Below are 22,367 nucleotides of genomic sequence, written 5' to 3' on the forward strand. Positions count from 1 at the left end.
AAGTTGACAATGTGTGAAATATAAATTTTTAATCTAAACCAAATCTCATAATGAACTAGCTTACTTTTCATAAGCACAATGTAGTTCTAATTTTGTTTCCGTTTGGTTTCTATTATTTCATGTCTACCACCTTACTGTTCGTAAGCACAGTAAAAGGACAAAAATGCCCTTCTTTTACTGCTATTCTCCTTCCTTTTAAGCCGGTATCGTTAAAAAAACTAAAACGACCCTCTTAACATGTGGGATCTCACTAACCAGTTTCCTCCTCCACCTCTTCCTCCGACTTCGATTCGAATGAAAAAACTCAACCTCGAATTCAATTTCCTCCCCCACCGACTCCGATTGCCTACGCACCCTTGACGAGGCAATTCCGGCAGATAATCGGCGAATTAGAGCTGATTTGGTATTGATGTGCTTTGAAAAAAAAAACTGTTTCTGTTGTGGTGTGAGAATAAGCTCATTTTTGCTGATTCACGTTTTCTACTTTTTTTTCATCTAAAACTATGAAAATAAGCTATTTTTAAGTGTTTACCAAACACATTTTTTAACTCAGTTTTTTTTTTATATCCATTTTTTATAAAATCACCTCAGTATCAAACTAGTACTTAGACCTTCCCTACCTGAAAACGACTCCTCTCATTCCCATAAAAAACAATTCAGATATTGCATGTTGAATTTCAGTTCATTTTAAGGTGAATCATAGCTTTTTCGACAAAAGAAGGCAATTTGGGTTTTGACATATTACGAAGAAAAAGTTCATTCCTCGTGGTCCCGTGGAGCATCCGAAATCTAGAATCCCATCTGCCGTTCCTTTCTCATTGCTCATGTCACTATTCAACATTATTATGTGGTGGATAGAAACGTCAGTTCGAGTTTCCTTTAACACCACACAAAACTAACGAAAACGGCAACTTGGTCTAGCATGAGATGGAAAAATTAAGAAGCGTGTGTCATAAGTAAAAATAGCTCAACTACAACAATGTACAAAAGGGAACACATAACTTTCCTTTTTATTTTTTTTCTACCTAACATCTGAGATGGAAACATGTGACTCTACACATTGGAATGATCAAATCCAAGCACTATATAAATACAGGATTCAATGCGTACACAATTAGAATACAATTTGACATTTTTCTGATCAATAGTACGTGTTATTGTGTTGATCTAGTATTATATTTTATTTCAGTTTACGCGCCGACTAGCTTGTTATTGACAAGAAAATAAATGAGTCAATCTAAGTAGAATTTATCACAGCTGTTTGAAGTCGGTCCTCGTGCCTTGTTACAGCGGATGTCATTTTTTTTTGCATGGATTTGAATCAGAATCCAATCCCTCACCATTAAAAGTTATAGTAACATCAAAGATCAATCAACAAAAACATCAAAGTAAATGGGCGTTGTGAACTTTTGGTAGTAGTTTGTTTTAATTTAATTTTACAACCACCTCTATCTACATTTGTCAACCACCTCTATCTAATAAAGGGAAGAGACAAAGACCCATGGAAAATTGCCATGGAGGGATTCATGAAGAATATCCTAACTAACAAGACTGATTTTTTTGCGTCCCAAAAGGGGATTGATGAAATATTGTGGGATATAAATCATTAAATTGAAAAAGATTGGCAAAGATTTGAAGAAAAATAAAAAAACCTCTGGCACATAAGAGCAAGTCCATCCTTCCTAATTGCCCAAGCAATTGGGTGCTTGAATCCCTCAAAATCTACAAAATCCTCTTCTCTCCAAGCCCAATTAGTCAAGCTACAGTGGAAGGAAGCAGAGCCCGACTGCTCAATCGGGGAGGAGTATCCCAGCCCAGCGCCTCAGTGGATCTAACTTCAGCTATGTGCTTTTTTTATTTTTTTATGTTTATGTCAGGTGTGTGGATCACACGCGCAAAGCTGGGCGAGTAAGCCGACAAGTCAGTCGCGCCTGCAGCCATCTACGCACGTGGGCCGTTAGTTACCCAAACCTGATGGTCCATGTTAATTCGGCATTTTTTTTTTCAAAAAAAAAAAAAGAAAAAAAAAGGAAAATATTTGAAAAAGTTTTTGTGACAACTTGACATAATCTAGGTTGTTAGATTGCAAAAAAAAAAAAAAAAAATATATATATATATATATATATAACGGTCCATATTAATTTTGTTAGAAAAAATTTTAAAATTATAAAAAAAAATACATAAAAGTGCAAGAAAAATTTAAAATTAAGAGAATATGAATCGTGACATGATGAGATTGTAATTTCGGATAATGACATATGACATGTTGAGATTGGTTAAAAGTCATATTCGAAGTTAAACACAATATTTATTAAAAAAATTAACTTTTAAATGTCAATTGCTCGAGCAATTCATTTACGAGGTGGAGACACACTTAAACAATTACTATTCATTAAGGCAATAATTGTCTTTGCCCAATTGACGTGGCAATTATTGCTTTAGTGAGGTGGATTTGCTCAAAATGCGTGCAATGTTGCACATTGTTGACCATGAATCAATAACGTATGAGAAGCGAGTCTTTTGCGATTGATTAGTGACTGGAGGAAGACCTTATATTGGATATGTCGGTTAACTGGCGCTCCTTCCTAAACTATGAATAAAATTTAATGTTTTTTTTATAAAAAGAAAAAAGTCATGAACTCAATTAACTGGGAAGTGACACTAAACATACCCTTGTTGGTTGGAATACTCACATTCAAATATTTTTTTTTATACGTGAGAAATTATTTTATTTTATTTTTTCAAAGATACGTGAGAAATTATGGATGAAATTAAAGATGCATAAAACTTCGTGGTCTGTCTGGGTCAGTTGGGGCTCCCCTCGTTTATGGAGACTAAGATTTGGTCTTTGCATGGAGAGGGTTAAAGGTTCAAAATTTAAAAACTATCTAATTTGTTTAAAAATTTATCTCCAATCGATGTCTGGGTTATAACTCATTCAGTTAGAGATGATCCAAGGATGGCTACATTTTTTCCTTCTATTATGTAGTAAAATCCAAGTGTAGGGTAGGCTAAATTTCAACTTTGGGGTTTTTAGTTTATTGGGTTTTAAACGAGTTTAAGAAAATTCAGGGGTATTTAATTAAACTTTTTATGAACTCTTTCAAAATTCTGATTTTTTTTTTAGTTTTTTAATTTTCACTTGGGGCCATACTGACACATGGCGTTCAATCATTGTCCACTTGGGCACCACGTCATAGGTTAACACTTGTTTTAATAAACAGTTTAACGGAAATATGAAGTTGTCCCATAATTATAGTACCACTCTGAGATGAAAAAAATTTGATGTATGAAATGTTGAAAACCAAGAAACTTCAGGGTTGTAAACTGAGATTAACCCTTTTTATTTTTTTGCTTTTTCTTTTAGTTTTTAATTATACAATTTTTTTTATCAATTAAATCTTTTTAATTCTTATAACAATATTTGATTAGACTTGTGGTACCTAGTTATGTATCACGTCAGTACATAACAGAATTTTTGTCAAATTTTTAACAAAATGACCACATTGATATGCGACATCCATTTTCAAGAACTACATTGATCGATTTTCAATTGCAGGAGATATCTTGATAGGATGTGTCTATTTCAGGGATCATTTGTGATATAAACTCTCTAAAATGTAAAAAGTGAAGGATTTTGGTGATTTGAAAGTATTTCACAGAGCATTTTATTTTTTAACAAATTCAATCTCTTCTCTAAGATTTCGAGTGAATTCACTCAAGGTTCACATGGAGTCAATAAAAGTGCACACAAACACCATGGAGTTTATTCTCTTTTAACACCAAGTTTGTTCACTTTTTAAAGGTGGAAAGACCTAGAGCCTAGGGCAGCCACTCCCTCCCTCCGCCCTTAGATGTACTTCCGGTGAGATGCAAAGATCTCTTCTATTGGTGTTCAAACTTGGCCATCTTAATGCTGAATAACATCTAGTATAAGCTGTGCTGGATCCTAGTAATCACAAGAAACACTTGGTTGAGTGTGCGGTACATATTAGGAGAAGTACTTGGTTGTCACTGGAAAATACCCCGTGCTCGTCTGAGCTTCGCCCTAATCGGCAAGGATGTATACATCGGGTGACGTGACGAGTGCTATACTTCTTATAAACAAGTAGCCATCGAGTAAGAGCAGAAGGAAAATTCTTTTCAACCCATATTTAATCATGACATTTAGGCTATTACTATATTTCAAACTCAAACTCGGTATTTTTATTTATTTTTAACGGGCTAATTCAAACACATGACAATCTAAGCCACACTTATCGTCCAAGTTCGCTCAAACATGACAATCGAAGTTGCACTTATTGACACACTTACTGTACAAACGGGTTAGTTCAAACACATGATAATCTAGAAGCAACTTCACAATCTGCCTGGCCTTGAAGAGTCTGGGAATTTAGAGCCAGGGAGAGTTGTAAATGGGAGTGACAACAGATTTGGTATGGAGATATTTGTGGAGGCCTTGCAAACCAAGCTCTCTTCCGAACCCACTCATCTTATATCCTCCGTAAGGGCAGTCTCGATCGAATGCCAAGTAGCAGTTGATCCAAATAATGCCCGCACGAATCGACCTGGAGACGGTGTTGGCCACATTCAGGTCCTTGGTTATAATCCCAGCTGCTAGTCCATATTTGCTGCTGTTAGCTTTCTTTATTGCCTCCTCGGTCGTCCTGCAACATTAGCTCATACCGTCATACGTACCATCAGTAAAATTGTTGAGAATGTGAATCCCAGGTTCGAAAATTAAGTAACATTGCAAGGGCTTAAAAAACAAAGTTTCTTGAGACTCTGCGTACTTGAACTTCATCAGCGCCATTACAGGTCCGAAAATTTCGTCTTTGGCTATAAGCATGTCCTCCTGATCAAATTGTTATAAAATCAATGAGAAAGAAAAAAAATTATTCGTGTCGGATTTAACGTTCCATCCATTTTTTTTTCTCCGAAAAAGGATAGAACGTTGAATTCGACATCAAAAGGAACACGAAGTTAATGTACCTTGACATCAGTGAATACTGTTGGCTCTATGTAGTATCCCTTATTCCCCAAAGGTTTACCCCCAGTTAACAATGTGGCACCTTCTCTCTTCCCATGCTCAATGTAGGTTAAAACTTTATCAAACTGCTGCTTTGATACCTGCGATTTTCAGGGAATGAAACGAATGAAACGAAACACGAAGTTTCGAGGTTGTATTTTTTGAAAAGCTGAGGAATTTTCAAGCATATGTAGTACTTGAATTAGAAATATTGGAACATGAGTTTAGACGGTAATGATTAATTACCTGGGGTCCTTGACGAACATTAGGATCAAAAGGATCCCCAACTACCCAAGTTTTCACCTTGTCTTCTAACTTCTTCACAAATTCATCATAAATTCCGTCTTGAACGTAAACACGCGAACTTGCCACGCAAATTTCTCCCTAAAATATGAATTTTAGTGAGACAAATTGAGGCTCCGTTTAATAACTATTTCGTTTTTCAAATTTTCAGTTTTTGTTCTTACTTAAAAAAAAAATTGAATGTTACGTTTTGAAAATTTGGCTTGATTTTGGTTTTATGTTTAAAAATTAGAAACAAAAACTGAAAAGGTTATCAAACGATGATTTGTTGTAATCTTCATAAGTCAGTTTAACAATGAGCAAAGTTATGAACATGACCTTGTTGTAAAAGATTCCCAAGAGAGCCAGCTCAACAGCCATATTTATATCAGCATCATCAAAGATCACAAGGGGAGACTTGCCTCCTAGTTCGAGTGAAACTTGTTTTAGATTGCTTTTTGCTGCTGCCTGCATAACTTCACGCCCTACCTCCGTCGAACCAGTAAAAGTGACCTGAAATATTACAGATTCCGGCAAGACATTCACGTACTGTCCTCAAAATTTCGTAAACATTTTCCCCAGAAGTGACACAAGTTTTGAAGGAATAGAAAAACGGGAGTTTACCTTGTCTATGTCCATATGATGGCTGATGGCAGCACCAGCAGTCTGTCCAAATCCAGTTATCACATTGAGCACTCCATCAGGAACACCAGCCTTCATAAGAATTTACAAGCCAAAATCACCACTAGTGAGCCACATTGGAAATCTTACCGATATAGTTCAAGTAAGCTACCGATTTGATCTCTAAATTATTACCTTCGTGAAAAATAATTCTCTATACAATTTTTTTTCCCTAAACTCGGTAATCATTGTCAATTTCCCCCTATCATCATATTCAAAGCCATTCCATCCAATCTTACGTCAATTTAAGTCACTTGACACACTTAAAGTATAATATTGTCATTACTCGTCCATGAACCCTTGTAGCAATGAAATTATCATAGGTTTGATCATGCCTGTAATGTTGTAACTTGTAAGCTTAATCAAATATAATTTCACTGCTATAGGGATTTCATGGGCATACCAATATTATCCTCTAACTATGTCACACGACTTAAATTGACGGAAGACTGGATGGAATGGTTTCGAGTCTAAAGGTAGGAGGGTAACTGACAGATTTTTACGAGTTTAAGGTCCACAAGAGTTAGCTAAACATAGAGCTACAGCATGACTAACTGAGCTTATACCAGCTTAGCTAGATGAGCGTAGTAAATCGCCGATAGAGGTGTCTGCTCGGCCGGTTTGATGACCATGGTGCACCCGGCGGCTAAGCAAGGGCTGACCTTCGTGAAAAACAGGGTGCTCGGGAAATTCCAGGGAATGATGTGTCCTACAACACCGATGGGTTCGAGCAACGTATACCCGTGAAAATCACGCGACATTTTGAGCACCTCCCCGTGGATTTTGTCGGCTGCGCCGGCATAATAACGGAGAGAGTTCGCCACAGAAGGTATGCCTGCGATCTTGCCATTGCCGAACAAATTTCCGGCATTGACGGTATCCAGGCTGGCTAGTTCTTCTACATGTTGGTCAATTAAGTCCGCAAATTTCAGCATTATTCTTCCTCTCTCCTGAACATTATGTCATGCAATAAGCAAATTTGAGTGTTGTTGACCCGTTTATTAATCGGGGGTTGGACACATAAAGTTAATATATTCTCGATGGTACATACTAAAAGAGGTGGCCTCTATCATTGTATATCAATTTCAAATTATCAACAAGTATGTTAGTTTTGTGTATATCAGTTCTACAATATCAAAGTCGGAGTAGGAGATATTTGTGAGTTTTGCAATATTGGTTGAAATGGGAACCGACTAAAACTCGGGGCAACGCTATCAATATGGACAAGAAGATGCTGCTAAACTAAGAGCTAGTTGGTTTGAATATGAGAAGTAGATCAAAATTGATGCACTTACATTTTTTTTTTCTGAACAAAATATGAATTTTAAACTTATTAAATATGAATAATACTTGCATTCCTTCTTTGGGGATGAGTTCATTCCCTCACTTACAAACAACATGTTTTATTTTATAATTAAAATCATTCAATGTCTTTATCTTCATTTGAAGATCAACCCTATAAAGAATCAGTCGAAATGGAAATCGTTTATTCTCCATATGTTTCAAATAATGGATGATTCATTATTAATATATTCTTTGATACAAACACCATTGATTTATTTGATACAATTTGAATAACTAAATGATCTTTGATTCAAATTATTTTTTTTGTGAAAATGATCTTGAAATGAAGATTAAGACGGTTTCAATTATAAAATTTATATGCTAAAGATACATTTATTACAAGTGGAGGAATGAACTTACAAAGAAAATATAAGTACCATTTCAAATGGAATATTAAATGACCATTTCTACTTATATTAATAAAAAGAATGCACATAAGGCATTAAGCCAAAATGATTCCTTAAATTGGTATAAATCTTCACTTTGGTATCTGAAATTTGAAATTGATAGAAATGATCTATGAGTTTGTCCACCATCAATCATTTTAGTCATTCCGTAAAAAATCTCTATTAAATAAGAATAAAATGACAAAAATACCTACAAACTTAGGGACCATTCCTATCGATTTCAAATCTCAAAAACCAAAATCAAGAGTTATGCAAATCTCGAATCATTTTGACTAAAAAGCCTATACATAATAAAAATGATTATTCGTTGTTCCATTTCCACGTGAGGAGATCTTTGCAGATACTCAACACAAATAGAATAATAGTAGTTTTGGAAAAGAATAATAATACATGCAAAACATGCATTATTTGAGAGATTTTTCAAATGTTGTAATAACTAATAAGTGCTTATGGCGTGCAGGCGTGGTCAATAATAATCGTACCTAACCCAACTCAACCCAAATCATATAATTATCTGACACGGATGGGAGATGCTCTAATAATTTTTAGAAAACATGGAATCCCAACAAACATAAAAAAGCTGAAAGAGAACAATAATGCGTATAAAGTTCGGAAAGATATTTCAGATATTTTAATATCTTACTCCCCTTTTAATAAGTTGTCTTTAACAAAACTAATTCTTGAGTTTTTTCGAAAATACAAAAAGGGGGTTAATGTGGTATATGAGGATATGAGGGTTTGCCGTTTGGAAAAAGAGGAAAGACCCGCACTGTCTTCTTTGTGTTTCGAAAAGGGTAAAGCGGATGACAATCTTTATGTTGAAATGTTCGAATTAACCATGAACACAAGTCGTGCAAAGCACATGATTTATTTTGTATGAAAATTGAAAGGAAGTTAGAACAAGATGATAAATTAATGATTTCGAAAAATTATTATGACAAATTGCAAAAATTTTAGTTCATTTAACAACTAAAAAAAAAATTATATGACATTTAAAAAAATAAAATTCTCTTAATTAGTTCGACGAGATTTTGTTGTTTGCTACTTGAATAATTAAAGGAAATGAATCCTCTCCGGACCCTTTCCACTTAATCATTCTCATCAAATAATTCGGATCCTTGAAATTTGATTCAACGGTTAAAAATACGGACCCATTTTAAAGTTATAATAATTTTAGTCGTTTGATCAAATTTCAAAAGTTCAAATTGTTTGATGTAAAGGAGTAGGTGGAAGGGATGCAGAGAAAATCCTTTCCATAAGTAAATGTAATTGCAATGACAATATATATAATTTATATCATATGACGGTATTCTAATTTTACACGGTAAATTCTTTTTCGAGAGTACGATTTAGAGTGCATACACTGCCGGGCAAGCGAGGCCAAGGGCCATTTCGAAGGCAGCACGTGCAGCCTCGACAGCCAAATCAACATCTTCCTTATCTGCTTCTGCAACTCTAGCTATCACCTCCCCTGTTCTTGGATCCATCGTCTCAAATGTTTTCCCTATTAAAAAACACAACATGCATTTAACAATTTATGTATGTGAAAGCTAGAGGGCGAGCCTTGATACAACAGAGAAGTTGCTCTTTTGTGATCGAAATATCACGGATTTGAGTTGAGGAAAACAATCGCTTTGCAAAACAAGAGTAAGACTGTATACTATAGACTTTTTCCCCGACCCTCACAAAGCAGGGAGCTTTGTCAGCTTGGGGTCAGTCTTATGTACGTGAAAGCTAATAACTTTGTTGGGAAGAAAAAAAAATGATGAGAACCTGAAACGGAATCAACGAATTCTCCATTGATGAAGAGCTTGGTGTACTTTATTGTCGGAATTTTGACGGAAGACTCGGAAGCTAAGATGCCGTTGGAATCACTAGCCATGGCGGTCCTCTTCCTCACCGTGATGTGCTCTGTTTTGCTTGTGTAGAAAATGAAACTCTTGTTTCTGTTATATATACACAGAGCGCATTATGCGGTAATAAAACTTAAAATGTTTTTCTATTTTTTGAAGCCAGCATTAGTATAATGTTAATGAATACTAAATTTTGAATAATTTGTTAAATTATTCATGTACATGCACTTATTTAATATATTTATCATATAACGGTTAAATATGATATTTTTCGTGTTTAGTTCAGAAACTAACCGCCATATGATATATACTAAAAGTTGATATGAACATAAATCGAGACTTCCAATATGATGTTTCAACCAAATCATTTGACATTATGAATCCAAACTCTTAACAAGCACATCCAACTTTCAAGGTACACACAACGATATTGCATCCAACGGAGAGAATCAAAATCTTGACATTATGAATGTGTAGGTATACATCCATGAAGAGATTTTTCAGTGTGACCGGAACAAGGTTCGGTACGCCACATGTCATTATACAATTGGAGGGACTCTTAAAAAAAAATTAAAAAAGAAACTTCCATCATCTAAGCTATATGTTTTGCTTCTAACTATTGCGGATACGAAGGAGGCTGGTACGCTGGTGGAGCAGCACTTGCGTACCCGTAGTTGGTCTGGCCACCATAAGCGCCACTACTTCGGAAGCCGGCAGCACCCAAGCTGTCCCCAGAAAGGGAGTAGTGTTGCGACGGAAGAGCAGCGGGGCTTTGAGCAGGGGGAGCTCCGTATGTGGATCCGTATGATGCTACTGTTGGACCATCGTACACACTTTGGCTCGGGTAATTATAAGGACCAGAGTATCTTGTTGCAGGGCTATGCTGTGGAAGAGGATTTGGGTTCCTGCGGGTGAAGGAGGGGTATGCATTGGAAAACTTGGCGGCTTTGGCAGGGCGGGAAGAAGACTGTCCAACCCCTTGGCCACCACCCCCACCACTGCCGCTGCCACCACCTCCACTGCCACCGTAGGCTCGCTTATTATTATGAGGCCTGCTGGAAGATGCTGATCTCTTCTTCCTTTCTGTCCTGGCTTTCTCCAAATGAGTGGCCCGCTTTCTTAAGTTCTCAAGAGAAAACTCTGATTCAAGCTTGTGGTCTTCTACACATTTGATGATTGCTTTGATGGAATTCAACTCAAATGTGCTCGATTCCTCCTGTAAGATGGACTTCGATTAATAAATCTCCCAAAAGTGTGCAGAAACTCTTCTGATTACAGAGTGAAAAACAAAACTCTGTTGGGGAAACTAAAGACAAAAGGAAAGTTACACATACAGTAGCAGCCACACTATTATTGCCATTCTTCAATATGGTCGCAGCATTCTTTCTGGAGTTCTTGAGATACGACTTGAGCAGAGAAACAGGAGGAAATCTCTCGGTCAAATCAGACTCAGAAGCAAAATATACAGCCTCTATTTCCTTGCCATTCTTCACTAACTCATCAATGACATCTGTACAAATCAGAAATTCATCAAGTATGCACAACGGGCAATGCTTACAAAATGAAAATCTAGGCAATCAACTAATGATGCTGAACCAAATAAGAGGGAAGAAGAACAAAAAAAGATTCTCTCAGAAGAATCAAATCAGTGGAACAAACACTTAATCAAGTCATACCCAAGTTTCGTTTCATAAATTGGGCAGATGTTCGTAAGCATTAACACTTTCATCCCTCAATTGTAAACTCATTCTATTCTATGTACAAGTGGGAGGTACAAACTACAAACATACGTTTCTCGGCCTCTCACATAAGATTAAGTTTACTATCTGTTATTATCAGTTTTGAAGAGGGGGAGGCAAAACTAAGGTACACACCGTACTTATTTCTAGCATTTACTATTTACGCAAAGTATGGAGGTTATCAAATTATCATTGGGAAACTTAGCTCCTAAACATATCAATGTCTCTCTGAGCGGAAATTTCTGAAGAGCTGTAAATTCTTCATCATCAAAATTTACTACGTCAGCTATCCTACAGCTCAAATTCTAAGCAAAATAACATACAAGAGGTAAAGCTTTTCACTTTTTCACACACTAAATGATTCCCTGATATTACACTCCGAGTGTCTGCAGACTATCAAAATCAACTCAAAACCTTGGCCATAGAAGTGCTGCTTTTCTAAATCATAATTTCTAATTTAGATTTCATTTGATAATGAAGCAACATGAGACTGAAATCTGTCCTACTGGCTTAGTAAGTGTCAACATTAACTTAATCTTAGGTTTGCTAGGCTCACAAAGACTTTTAATCCGAATCACGTGCTAGCTAAGCTTAAACCGGTAATGGAATCAAACTTGCAGCAACAATGTAGGTTCAAGTTTGATAGGTTATGCCTCAATATGCAAGCAGAAAGACCATTCGCAATACAAGTTTCTCAACAAGTGGCAGCATAAGTTTTTTTGCAAACAAACTGTTGCAACAAAATTGGAATTGATTAAACAAACACTGTGAACACTTACCTCCCATTTTCTCTCCGAATTCTAGAGCCCTTGCTAGCTTTGCCATATCCCTCCTCGCTGCGTGCTCCATTACCAACTTCCTAAAGAACTCCTCACCGAACTTCTCCTTCAATCGAAACCCAACGAGCATTTGCACAAACATCACCGCCTCCGCAGCCCCCAATGTCCCGCCACCACCGTTTGAATCTCCATCCATCTGCGCCTTCCACATATCTGCAATCCCCGCCGCTCTCTCCACCATGCTCCTAGAAAACTCCGGCCCTTTCGTGCCAGCATTGGGCTTACCCTCCGGAAACAGAGCCTGAACTAACAGCCCGCACGCCCACCTCTTATCGGTAACCCCGAATTTCTTGGCTTTAGAATCCAAAAAATCTTCCAATGCATCAAGCACCAATCTTAGCGGGTCCACCGCCTCCGAAATCGCCTGTACAATCTCCGCCCGGAGCGATATCGATTCCTTCCGCTTCGACACGATGAACTTCACCAAACCCTGGGAGTCCATTTTCCTGCAAAACGATTTCAGGGTCTCCGCCAAATCCAAATCCCCAAAAGCATTCTTCTCCACCTCGGCCAAGGCCGCGGCTTTCTGCTCCTCGATTCGAGCAGCGGTGGAGGACTCGCGCTCCGGGATGGAGGCCTCGCGGTGGTCGAGGGATTGTAAGGTTTCGCGGGAACGGGATTCCAGGGATTGGATTTTGGATTCGAGAGAATGGGATTTCTCGGAAATGGATTTCTGGAGGGAATCGAAGTGGTCGGAGAGGGTTGTGAAAAGCTTGGTAGAGGTGGAGAGAATCGCCTTCTGCGCCTCCAGGTCCTCGAAGAACTTCTGGACTCGGTCCGTCGTGACCACCACTTCGGTCCCCATTGGCGGATATGGTGATGAAATCATGAAACGACGCTGTTCTGAAGTCACTGAATTGGGGATTTTTCGGAAACGAAAACCCTAAACCCTATTTTCTGAAGACGAAGAAGAAGCAGAAGATCAGCCTCTGCGCGGTGAATCTGAATTTTCTTTCATTCCCTTCGGTTTTCACGTTACGATGAAACGGTACCGTTTTAGTTGCAGAACCCTCCTTGCCTTTGGTTTTTTTTTTTTTTTTTCCCTCTTTTGGTCCAATACCTATATTTGAGTTGCCAAATGACTTACCATAAATGGCAAATTAACTTTACATACACTTAGCCAATTCATAACACTAATTATAGTTTATCATCTTAATTATGAGTACATGTAACACAAGTTATGTGATGCGCTTTTTCACGTGTTATAATTTGAGTGAAATAATAACACTACGTGACTGTGTTCCGAATACACTAAAAATTACTCGCTACGTAAGAACATATGAAGTGAGTATAGAGTCTATAGACAATAGGGATTTTCCCATACAAAACTTTAGAAAGACACCCTTCTTATCCCATGAACTGATGAACATTACTATATATGCATACACACACACACACACACACATAGATACACACACATAGCAACAAAGGATTAAACAAACAATTTCATTTCTACTCCTAAACCATCGATTCATTCTTCCGAAAGATCTTCGAATGATCCCCGAAACGCATGGAGAACGAGCGAGATAGGTGATCGTATTCTTCGGGTTCGTCCAACACATATAATTGATCAAAATGCTGAGAGTAAGTGCAAGGATCACATGAGACTTGCACAGGTGATGGAGAGTCAAAAATCTTCCTCTTTTCTTTCTTCAACTTCACCCGCAGCACAAGACTTTCCACCTCAACTTATTGCCGTTTGATCTGCTCTCAGTGTGAATCTCGGGCGATCAATCTCATCGTAGTACATTCGCCCGCCCAATCGGATGGTTATGCGGCCTGAGCTGCACAAATATTTTCTCACATCCACTGCAGCAACCTGCAGTACAAGTTACTGTGTTTTGAAAGTTGCCCTAATTGATAAGAGTGCATATCATACATACATATATATAGCTGTTTTGTTGTAAGTATGGATACCTCTACCTCATGTGGGTTGGCTAAGCTTTCACTATTCGTTGAAGACTTTTGTATAGGGTAAATAGTTTTCACTATTTGCTACGACATCCTTTGCTTTATGATTTCGTAAGATTGTAGCTGTTTGTCTATGACTTTTGCCTATATAAACTTGTCTCATTTTGTAAGATTGAACTGGAATGTATCAAACTTGTCTCATTTTGATTTACAAAGCACTCAATAGAAAAATGAAGTGAGAAGAATCGTTTATCTTCAACAAAATGCGATTTGTGACTCATATAGTCCACCCTGGATGGCTAATAGAAAAGCTCATAGCTCAGTTTGCTGAAGATTTCAGGACCAAACAAATGCTTCATCTAGAAGAATAAAGTAATTAACATGCGTTTATTAAACTGTAATCCGGATGAGGTGGATCCTAATCATCTCATCGTAAGGATCATGCAATTATCATGTGGGTGGATCATAACATAGACAAGGTTTTTTTTTTAAACATTGGAGGTTTCGAAACCTGAACCTAGCATACTCCTATCCATTTCTATATCCACTCTCACCACTAGACTAAGCCCATAAGGGGGTTCAGAGAGTTGTCTCAGCTTGTATCAAGAGACAAAATTATCTACATCAGCATACCGCATACCACTCTAATGGCGGCATTAGGGACTAGACATTTAGGACAAAAGCGTCACGTAATTCGAATTATGCAGATTTTAATTATTTAATTAAAATTTAGATATGACAGTACGTAATTAGCTTAAAGATCACAAAAGACATCCCCATATTAGTATCCTTTTACCAAAAAAAAAAAAAAAAGGAAAGGGAAAACCTCCCTTTGCAAAATCGTCAACGTAAGGAATCAATGAAACATGCACCACCCAAAAGTAAGTATTAGTAAATAAGAAAGTGTTATTCACACACCTATTTTATTTCCTACACATTCTTATTAAATTTTTTACCGTTAATTTTCTTCAATTCATTCAATCCGACAGTAAAAATTAAAAGAGTGAAAAATAAAATAAGTATGTATAGCACTGCCCTAAGTTGCACATGAGGAACCCCATTGGAAACTGGAAAAGCAAAATCTCAATCGATGGATGAGTCAATTTTTCAATTTTCATTACTTTTGTTTTATAATAAATATTACAATTCCTTTACACACATACTTTTGGGAGGGTGACACACTTGTGTCCCAAATGCCTTCCAAGAGTTTCTTTTTTTCTTAAACTTGAACTCTCCCCCAAGAGGTTATGTTTTTTTCCCTTCAACTTGGAGAATTGCATCCCTTCTACAACCAAAATACAACATACCAAGAGTACAAACTTCTACGTCTTTGAACTACCTCCGATAAGCACGAATGCCGGTACATTTTAGTGCCTCTACTCATACGTTCTCCATGAAAGCATTTTTGCCTCCTCCACATGGTACAGAACTTTCTGTATCGTCAGGAAGGCTAGACAAAAGGTGCAATCAGCCATCCGCCGAGAAGTACATAATGCCGCCTTGGTGTCGCTGTAAAATCCCAGTTTACCAAGAAAATGTTAACAGCTTATTGCTTATCGAAATAATACTTAAAAAACTGGATGGAGGTGATTTGAGTCCGAGGTTCGAGCCCACAACTTAGAAGAAGTTTACTGAACTAACACGGGATCTAAAAGCATCATATTATACCTGCATTTAACATCATCATGCAGCTTTTCACCGAACCTGATCCTCAAGACACCGTTCTCCCGTAGCAGATAGATGCAATGTAGAGATTCTTTAACCATTTTTCCTGCCACAGCGAAAATAAACAGTAAATCCACCACAGAAAAAAATCATACATCTAAGGTAATTTAATTCTATTAGGCGGGCAACACCCACTCTCCCCAAATTGGATATATCTCAGCAATTAAAATGTACCTTCACTTGGTAAGTTGGAAAAATCGATGTCCGTAGAGTTTCTTGAGCCACATCTGGTGATTTCTTCTTGGGTAAACTAAGTATGAATGCAGCTTGATCCTCCGTAGCCGCAGTGGAGGTAATCCGATATCCGTTCTCCCATCTTCTATGGATTCCTTCACTGGGATACAGGAAATCAAGTTCGACAACCTAGCAAGATAGTGCATAGGACGCAGTTAGCTTCTGCACTGTTTCACCTGAAACAGAACATTACAACCGGAGTTTTAAATTGGTATACCTGACTAGAATAACCTGCATTTCGGGACATGACTATACCCCATCTGCTACCTGCAGTAGTCATGGAGGTAACAGAGAAACCTTCTTTCCACTTCTTATTAATCCATTTGAAAGGGAACACATCACTGACTTTGTAGGATTGTTGAGTATAAGGCACACCTGCAATGGGAAGACAGCGAAAAAATTAGGAATTAGCTATTAGAAAAGAACAGCTCAACCAAGTCAGAATGACAATTCGATGAGATATATCCTGCAGATCAATGCTGAAGGTAGGGGCAAAGATAAGTGACTGCACTGCAGAAACCAAGCCCCAGCCACATTGCCAAAGACAATAAGAAGCTTGGTAAACTAGTTTCACTTACCTTGGGACATTACCACCAGAGCACTGCCATTTAATGCGCCAGCAAGTGAAGTAATATAGTAGTTCTTGTCCCATTGTTCCATTATCCATTCCTGGTGGACAATAAGAAATCATCAACTTTCTGGAACAGAAAATAATTAAATGTCAAAGTGAAACTTGATGGGAAGTACTTAATAGCTACCTTGTGCAAGAAAATAGATGATCGTTCATAAACTTGGGATGTGAAGCCAGTCCCAGCATCCATGACGACAGCCCACATATTTGTAGATGAAGCGACACAACTAATATACAAACCATCTTCCTTTCCTTTATCAATGTGCTGGTCCAGTCTTTGATCCAAAACATTGTAGTGATACCTGCAGAGAAGCCTTCTTGTTACTCGCTGATACAGGAACAAGAATGTAAAGCCAAGAATAAAGTAACAACAAAAAGAATTTAGATTAAAGGTAAACCGGGAAACAGGGATTTAGGATGGGTGATTGGCGAGACATTGTCAAGGCTTCTCTACCTTGCCGATGATAAATAAAGTAAGAAAACCTGAAAGGGATTTATGTTCCCTTCACAGAAACTACCTTTGTTTCATTGATGATCTGGTATTATAGACCGAGATCCACTGAGTAGCTGGACTACCTTGGCGAACTTTTTTCTTAGGTTGCTCATCATCTACCGAGTCAACAGGCAATCTTCCTCTTTTTTGACCCGCCTACATTGCATAAAATTTCAATAAATAATTGAACTGGCCAGAAACTTAAAATTTATCAACAGATTATAACATGAGCAACCACCTTTGCAGCTCCATCAGTTCTGATAGGTCGCAGAGAGGCAATTGTGCCAATGCTGTTATCAAAAAGGGAAATCAGCTTTAAGTAATTTGGTTCTTCATCGAATTTCATATTGGTAACCATCTCAAGAAACTGTTGAAAAGGGGGAGGGCATAAGCTGCATAGCGTCTCAGCAGAAGTTGCCATCTTCTTCTTGCAAACAAGAAAACCTTTGTTCTCTCCCTGCAGCCCCAAACTCCAGGTTAGCATTTGTAAACAGAAATAGGCCATCCAGCTGGAATGGTAATGCATAGTGAAATAACAAATGAACTTACATTGTAGCCTTGCCAGGGAAGCTTTCCTCTAAGGAGAAATATTAGGGTATAAGCTAACGATTCAAGGTCATCCCTTCGGCTCCCTGTCCTTCCTAAATGAGCGTGTACACTTGCATAACGTACAGTTCCCCTTTTAAAGATATCAGATACATTAGGCCATTTCAGATCATGAGTGAATTTCAGATAAGGAAAATTCTTCTAAAGGACTTGTAATCCATATCAAACTGAAATAATGCTCGTTACTACAATTAAGTGACATGTGCAATCAGTCAATTGTCCTATTTTCTGAAATGCTTCTTAGATTATATTCACTTCCAAATCTAATAAAACCCCTTTAAAGCAATTGTTTTTGTCATGATACTTAAAAGATAACAATTTTTATTTCTCCCCTCAATCCCTCCTAACCATCTTGTAACTGACCATCCAACGCACACACCATGGTCAAGGTTGTAGTTACCTGAAAACATCAGGTTTTTGGTCATAATCAACATGACGTCCAGAAGACCCATCTCTCCATCTGGAAGCTGAGGAAGAAAAACATACAAGAATAGTCACAAGTTGTTCAAAATTCCCATGACATGAATACACAGAAGCACATTCAACTGTGGTCTAAGAGTTTTTCTTTTCCCAATACTTGTCTAACAAAGAACACATACCCAAACCAAGATCAACAAGATATAACTTCTTCTCATTAGGTGTTCCAGGTAGACCAAGTAAAAAGTTTTCGGGCTTAACATCTCCATGCACAAAACTGCAGCGAAAATCATTAACCATGAACAACGTATGCGACAGAAAAAATTAAAAGAAAAAGAAAGACGGAGAAACTAATTAATATCAAGGTACCCTCTAGTGTGAAGCTGCTGCAGAATAGAGATTGCCTCCACCGCTATACAAGCAACCATCTCTTCAGGCAGCCTTTGGAGAAAACAAAAACAGAAACGCAAGACCAAAGTGTTAAATATAGCCCATAAACTGAAGGTGCATAATTTTCAGAATACTGACTCTGAAACTTGGAGCATAAAAACAGAAGAGAACAATATGATTTCTTACAACTGATTGCGAGAATTCCAAACATCCCATAAACTTGGCCCTAGCATATCCATGACCTGTATTCATATTGAGGAATAATTATTCATGAATGGAAAGTATTCACAATATTTCCAACATTTGGAAAACCTTTCAAGGAAACAAATATGGATAGACAAGATACTCACTAGGATATAGTACTCTCCCTGTTGACCTTTGTAATGGACGAGGGGAAGCCCATAGCATCCATTAAGAGTACTGTTATCGTAAAAACAATGGTCAGGATACACAGATTAGAGTTTAACTAAAATAGGGATGAAATATTGCACTACCTGTATACTTGCCACTCATAAGGAGGGCCGTGGCTGCAACCTTTACCATTTTTACTTTCAAGCTTCAGAGCAACCTACAATGAACAGGAAATGACCATTAGTATCACACAACTTCCTCAGAGAATTTACACAGGTATACTAGAGATGCACTGCAACTATGAAACCTCATAGGCATCAGCCCCAGAGCACCCTAAGCCGCCAGTCATCCTTCTTCCCACATAAACTTGTCCAAAACCCCCCTTCCCCAACTTTCTGTCTAGCTTGTACATGGGAGATTTGCCAACCTGTACCTGAAAAATACAAAATTTATAGGAATTATATACTATATTAAATGGACAACGCTTCTATAGTAATATACATAAAGCTAATCAGAAAGGTCATAAAATTACTCTGTCCGGAAGTGGACTAGTGCTTCCTTCATCCTCCATAGCAACCAATTTCTGTGCACCTTTCTGATCTACCAACTCGTCGTGAACCGGCGCTAATTCTCTTTCTGGAAAACCCAAACCTGTATGCCCTTGGCCACCAACTCCAGCACCAAAAAGCTTGGAATTCTTACCTTGATTCAGGGCTCTAGACCCTCTACCCCTACCTTTACCAGTCAGAACTGCACTTGAACAAAGAAAGCACGGGGTTAAATGAATTTTTCAGAAGATATCAAGAATAGAATGTTGAAGCTATTACCTTTTCCAGCACCAGGCCGCACAGCTGGAACTAGAACAGCAGGATCTTCCTGGACATAATTGATCCTCTTTGAACGTCGAACTCCACTTCTTAAATCTGGCATTCTATATTCATGCAAATAATCTCTACTTTCCTTCTCCAGCCCCAAAAGAATGTTGAAAAATTAAAGCCTTAGATTCAACCTAACAAACAAAAGACGATAAATCAGATTTTCTCTTTACTTCAGATACTCACCGTACAAAATTTAAATTGACACATATTCATATTAGTAACGTCATTCAACGACATACAAGTGAAAACAAGATCTATAACTCATAAATGCATAATGATTCCAATGACACGTGAATTTTCATAGCAGCGACACGTTTTAACTGAACCATTATATATCGCAGAAACAAAATTTGGTTTAAAAGTCCTGGCATTGCAAGTTGATGTCCATCACAAACATAATAGACATTCAAAACTTTACTCAACACAACTACAGCTACATTAGCACCCAAGCACAATTACATTAATTTCCAAAAGCTACAACATCATTGATCTTCATCTGGCCAAAATCCCGATTACCCACAAGTTCAAAGTTCAACCGAACAGTCTTATATCCCAATCATTCATTCAAACAGAACGACATATAAATCTATCACCAAAAAGTAAAATCATCACTGAAATCCTAAACATCTAATCCATAAACCACAAACATCACACAAAAGCGCAAACTTTTAACCCGAAAACCTGCCTATTCGGAAAGCTTTCAGCTCAAATCAATCAAACCCATCTCAAATTTTCCACCCACCAGTTAGATGAATCCAAAAAGCCATGCAAACACAGCAAGCACAAAATTCCCAGAAAATCAAAATACAAAAACAAGAACACCCACATACAGATTCACACAAACCGATGCACTGCAATCGCAAAAACATCAAAACAATCAGAATCAAAGGCAAATTTACAGCATACCCAAATGGCAATACACAGGAAAGTATCGAACTTTATCGAACAAACACGTACCTTTTGATAAAAAGCTCATGAATTCGAGAACCCAATAGGATTCTTCCGATGAAAAATGAAGAAAAAAATGGAGGATTTAACAAAATGGGGTTTGTTTCATGGAAGAGAGGCTATCAAAGAATTTGACGGTGGGTGACTTAGGTGGGTCTGAATGTGTAGAGAGAGAGCGTAGAGAGAGAGAGGTGTATCCGCATGGGAAAGACGGTGTAAGCGAGCTGGTGCGTGCGATACCACAAGGGAAGACGTGGAGCGAATGTATTGGTGGAGCAGAGGCCCTATCGTGTACGTGAGTATTGAATCGTGGCTGCCTTGAAGTACTGTAACTTTTTAGATTTTTGTTTCAGGTGGGGCAGCCGGGCAGGTGCTGAGGTCAGCAAATATTAGTAGTGGGTTAATTCAATTTGGACCGGTTACAAAAGATTTTTTGAAAAAAGTATTTTATTTAAAAAATATCCAAAAAGATTTTTATAATACCAAGTTTTAACTCGTGTATTTTACCAAACCAAAAAAAATCACGTGCGTCTTTATTGATGCTTTAATCGTGTCGATTTTGTTGGTTGTTTGGGGGCAAAAAATGGGTAAGAATTAAACTCGCATAGTAAATATAGACATTATTATTTTTTGACATTGCGTTATAGAGGCATATGCATTTTCTTATGCATATAAAGTTTAGAATTAAGTCTATAGGATTTATATTGAATATTATCAAACAATTTTTTTTTTTTAGTACGATGATATATTTTACATTAAGAAAGGGAATGAGTTCGGCTAAGCTACATGATGCGCAACCTAATTTGGTATCGAATTTACCATGTACGAGATTTGAACTTAAAACCGTTCAATTATAAATGAAGAAAAATACCACCAGATCATAATACTGAATGATAATTATCAAAACAACATTATCGAAAAAAGAAAAATTATAATGTAAGATAGAACGAAAAAGTTTGAACCACATAATTTTATACTTAAGCATTAGAGTTCCGAAACGACCATAAAAAAGATGTGGAGTCTTCCCATTTACCTTCCTCTCCATGATTGACCCATTTATTTCTTAAGTTTTTCTTTTAAGTTTAGAAAGTTTTTGAAAAATTAAAAAGTGAAAAATAGAAAATTTTGGAAATTTATTATTTATGATCCTACAATCGTTTTAAAGACGTATCATTTTCATAAAATTTAATTGTCCCAATCTCAATTATGATCGGTAAATTCATTATTTACATTTGTTGAATGCAACGTCATTCATAAAATTGCATACATATTGTTTATTTTTATTTTTTTGGTACGGAGGAAGGCAAAGCCCAATAAAAAATAAAAAACTAGGCAGGGACAGCTATCGGAAGGTTCCCCCCAATAATATCAGAAACTAAAAAAATTGGGATGTGATATCCACACATCCCATGTTACTTCTCATACATCCTTCTAATTTTCAGTCGTCAAATCAAATGATTTGAAGAAGATTGACAAACATAAATGAACAAGAGATGTTTGAGAAGTAATTTGGGATGTGTGTGGATAGCACACCCCAAAAAATTAGTAACAATGGTAGGACCGGAGGAGAAACAAAAAACGCGAAGACCAAGTCATGAGTCATCTATGT

At 37.3% G+C, this 22,367-nt stretch overlaps 2 protein-coding genes and 1 pseudogene across 2 annotated transcripts; all 3 read right to left on the bottom strand.

The window, feature by feature from the left end:
• Window positions 1-4,251: 4,251 nt before the first annotated feature.
• On the bottom strand, window positions 4,252-9,732 carry LOC103929443 (annotated as a pseudogene).
• Window positions 9,733-10,026: 294 nt separating this feature from the next.
• Window positions 10,027-13,151, bottom strand: LOC103929444 (FRIGIDA-like protein 4a). The gene is made up of 3 exons (XM_009338652.3): window positions 12,115-13,151; window positions 10,931-11,106; window positions 10,027-10,812 (listed from the first exon to the last, which is right to left on the bottom strand). Exons 1-3 carry the CDS (start codon window positions 13,001-13,003, stop codon window positions 10,213-10,215), a joined length of 1,665 nt encoding a protein of 554 aa, XP_009336927.2. The 5' UTR covers window positions 13,004-13,151; the 3' UTR covers window positions 10,027-10,212.
• Window positions 13,152-15,180: 2,029 nt separating this feature from the next.
• On the bottom strand, window positions 15,181-20,959 carry LOC103929445 (casein kinase 1-like protein HD16). The gene is made up of 19 exons (XM_009338653.3): window positions 20,768-20,959; window positions 19,760-19,941; window positions 19,465-19,682; window positions 19,240-19,365; window positions 19,076-19,149; window positions 18,932-19,001; window positions 18,768-18,823; window positions 18,561-18,632; window positions 18,374-18,468; window positions 18,175-18,241; window positions 17,718-17,847; window positions 17,407-17,625; window positions 17,194-17,324; window positions 16,803-16,977; window positions 16,623-16,713; window positions 16,262-16,419; window positions 15,985-16,173; window positions 15,754-15,856; window positions 15,181-15,594 (listed from the first exon to the last, which is right to left on the bottom strand). Exons 2-18 carry the CDS (start codon window positions 19,860-19,862, stop codon window positions 15,797-15,799), a joined length of 2,034 nt encoding a protein of 677 aa, XP_009336928.2. The 5' UTR covers window positions 19,863-19,941; window positions 20,768-20,959; the 3' UTR covers window positions 15,181-15,594; window positions 15,754-15,796.
• Between the last annotated feature and the right edge of the window lie 1,408 nt (window positions 20,960-22,367).

This window comes from the organism of the source record quoted next, unplaced genomic scaffold (assembly GCF_019419815.1).
Source record: "Pyrus x bretschneideri cultivar Hongxiangsu unplaced genomic scaffold, Pyrus_bretschneideri_v1 Contig44, whole genome shotgun sequence".
Lineage (NCBI taxonomy): Eukaryota > Viridiplantae > Streptophyta > Magnoliopsida > Rosales > Rosaceae > Pyrus > Pyrus x bretschneideri.

Coding starts and splice junctions, on each gene's coding strand:
- LOC103929445 (XM_009338653.3), bottom strand. CDS start 19,862: ATGCCAGATTTAAGAAGTGGAGTTCGACGTTCAAAGAGGATCAATTAT. Junction 17,325..17,406: donor GAACTGATGGAGCTGCAAAG/GTGGTTGCTCAT, acceptor TATGCAATGTAG/GCGGGTCAAAAAAGAGGAAG. Junction 15,857..15,984: donor TTCCAACTTACCAAGTGAAG/GTACATTTTAAT, acceptor TCGCTGTGGCAG/GAAAAATGGTTAAAGAATCT.
- LOC103929444 (XM_009338652.3), bottom strand. CDS start 13,003: ATGATTTCATCACCATATCCGCCAATGGGGACCGAAGTGGTGGTCACG. Junction 11,107..12,114: donor ATTCGGAGAGAAAATGGGAG/GTAAGTGTTCAC, acceptor TGATTTGTACAG/ATGTCATTGATGAGTTAGTG. Junction 10,813..10,930: donor ATAATAGTGTGGCTGCTACT/GTATGTGTAACT, acceptor TCCATCTTACAG/GAGGAATCGAGCACATTTGA.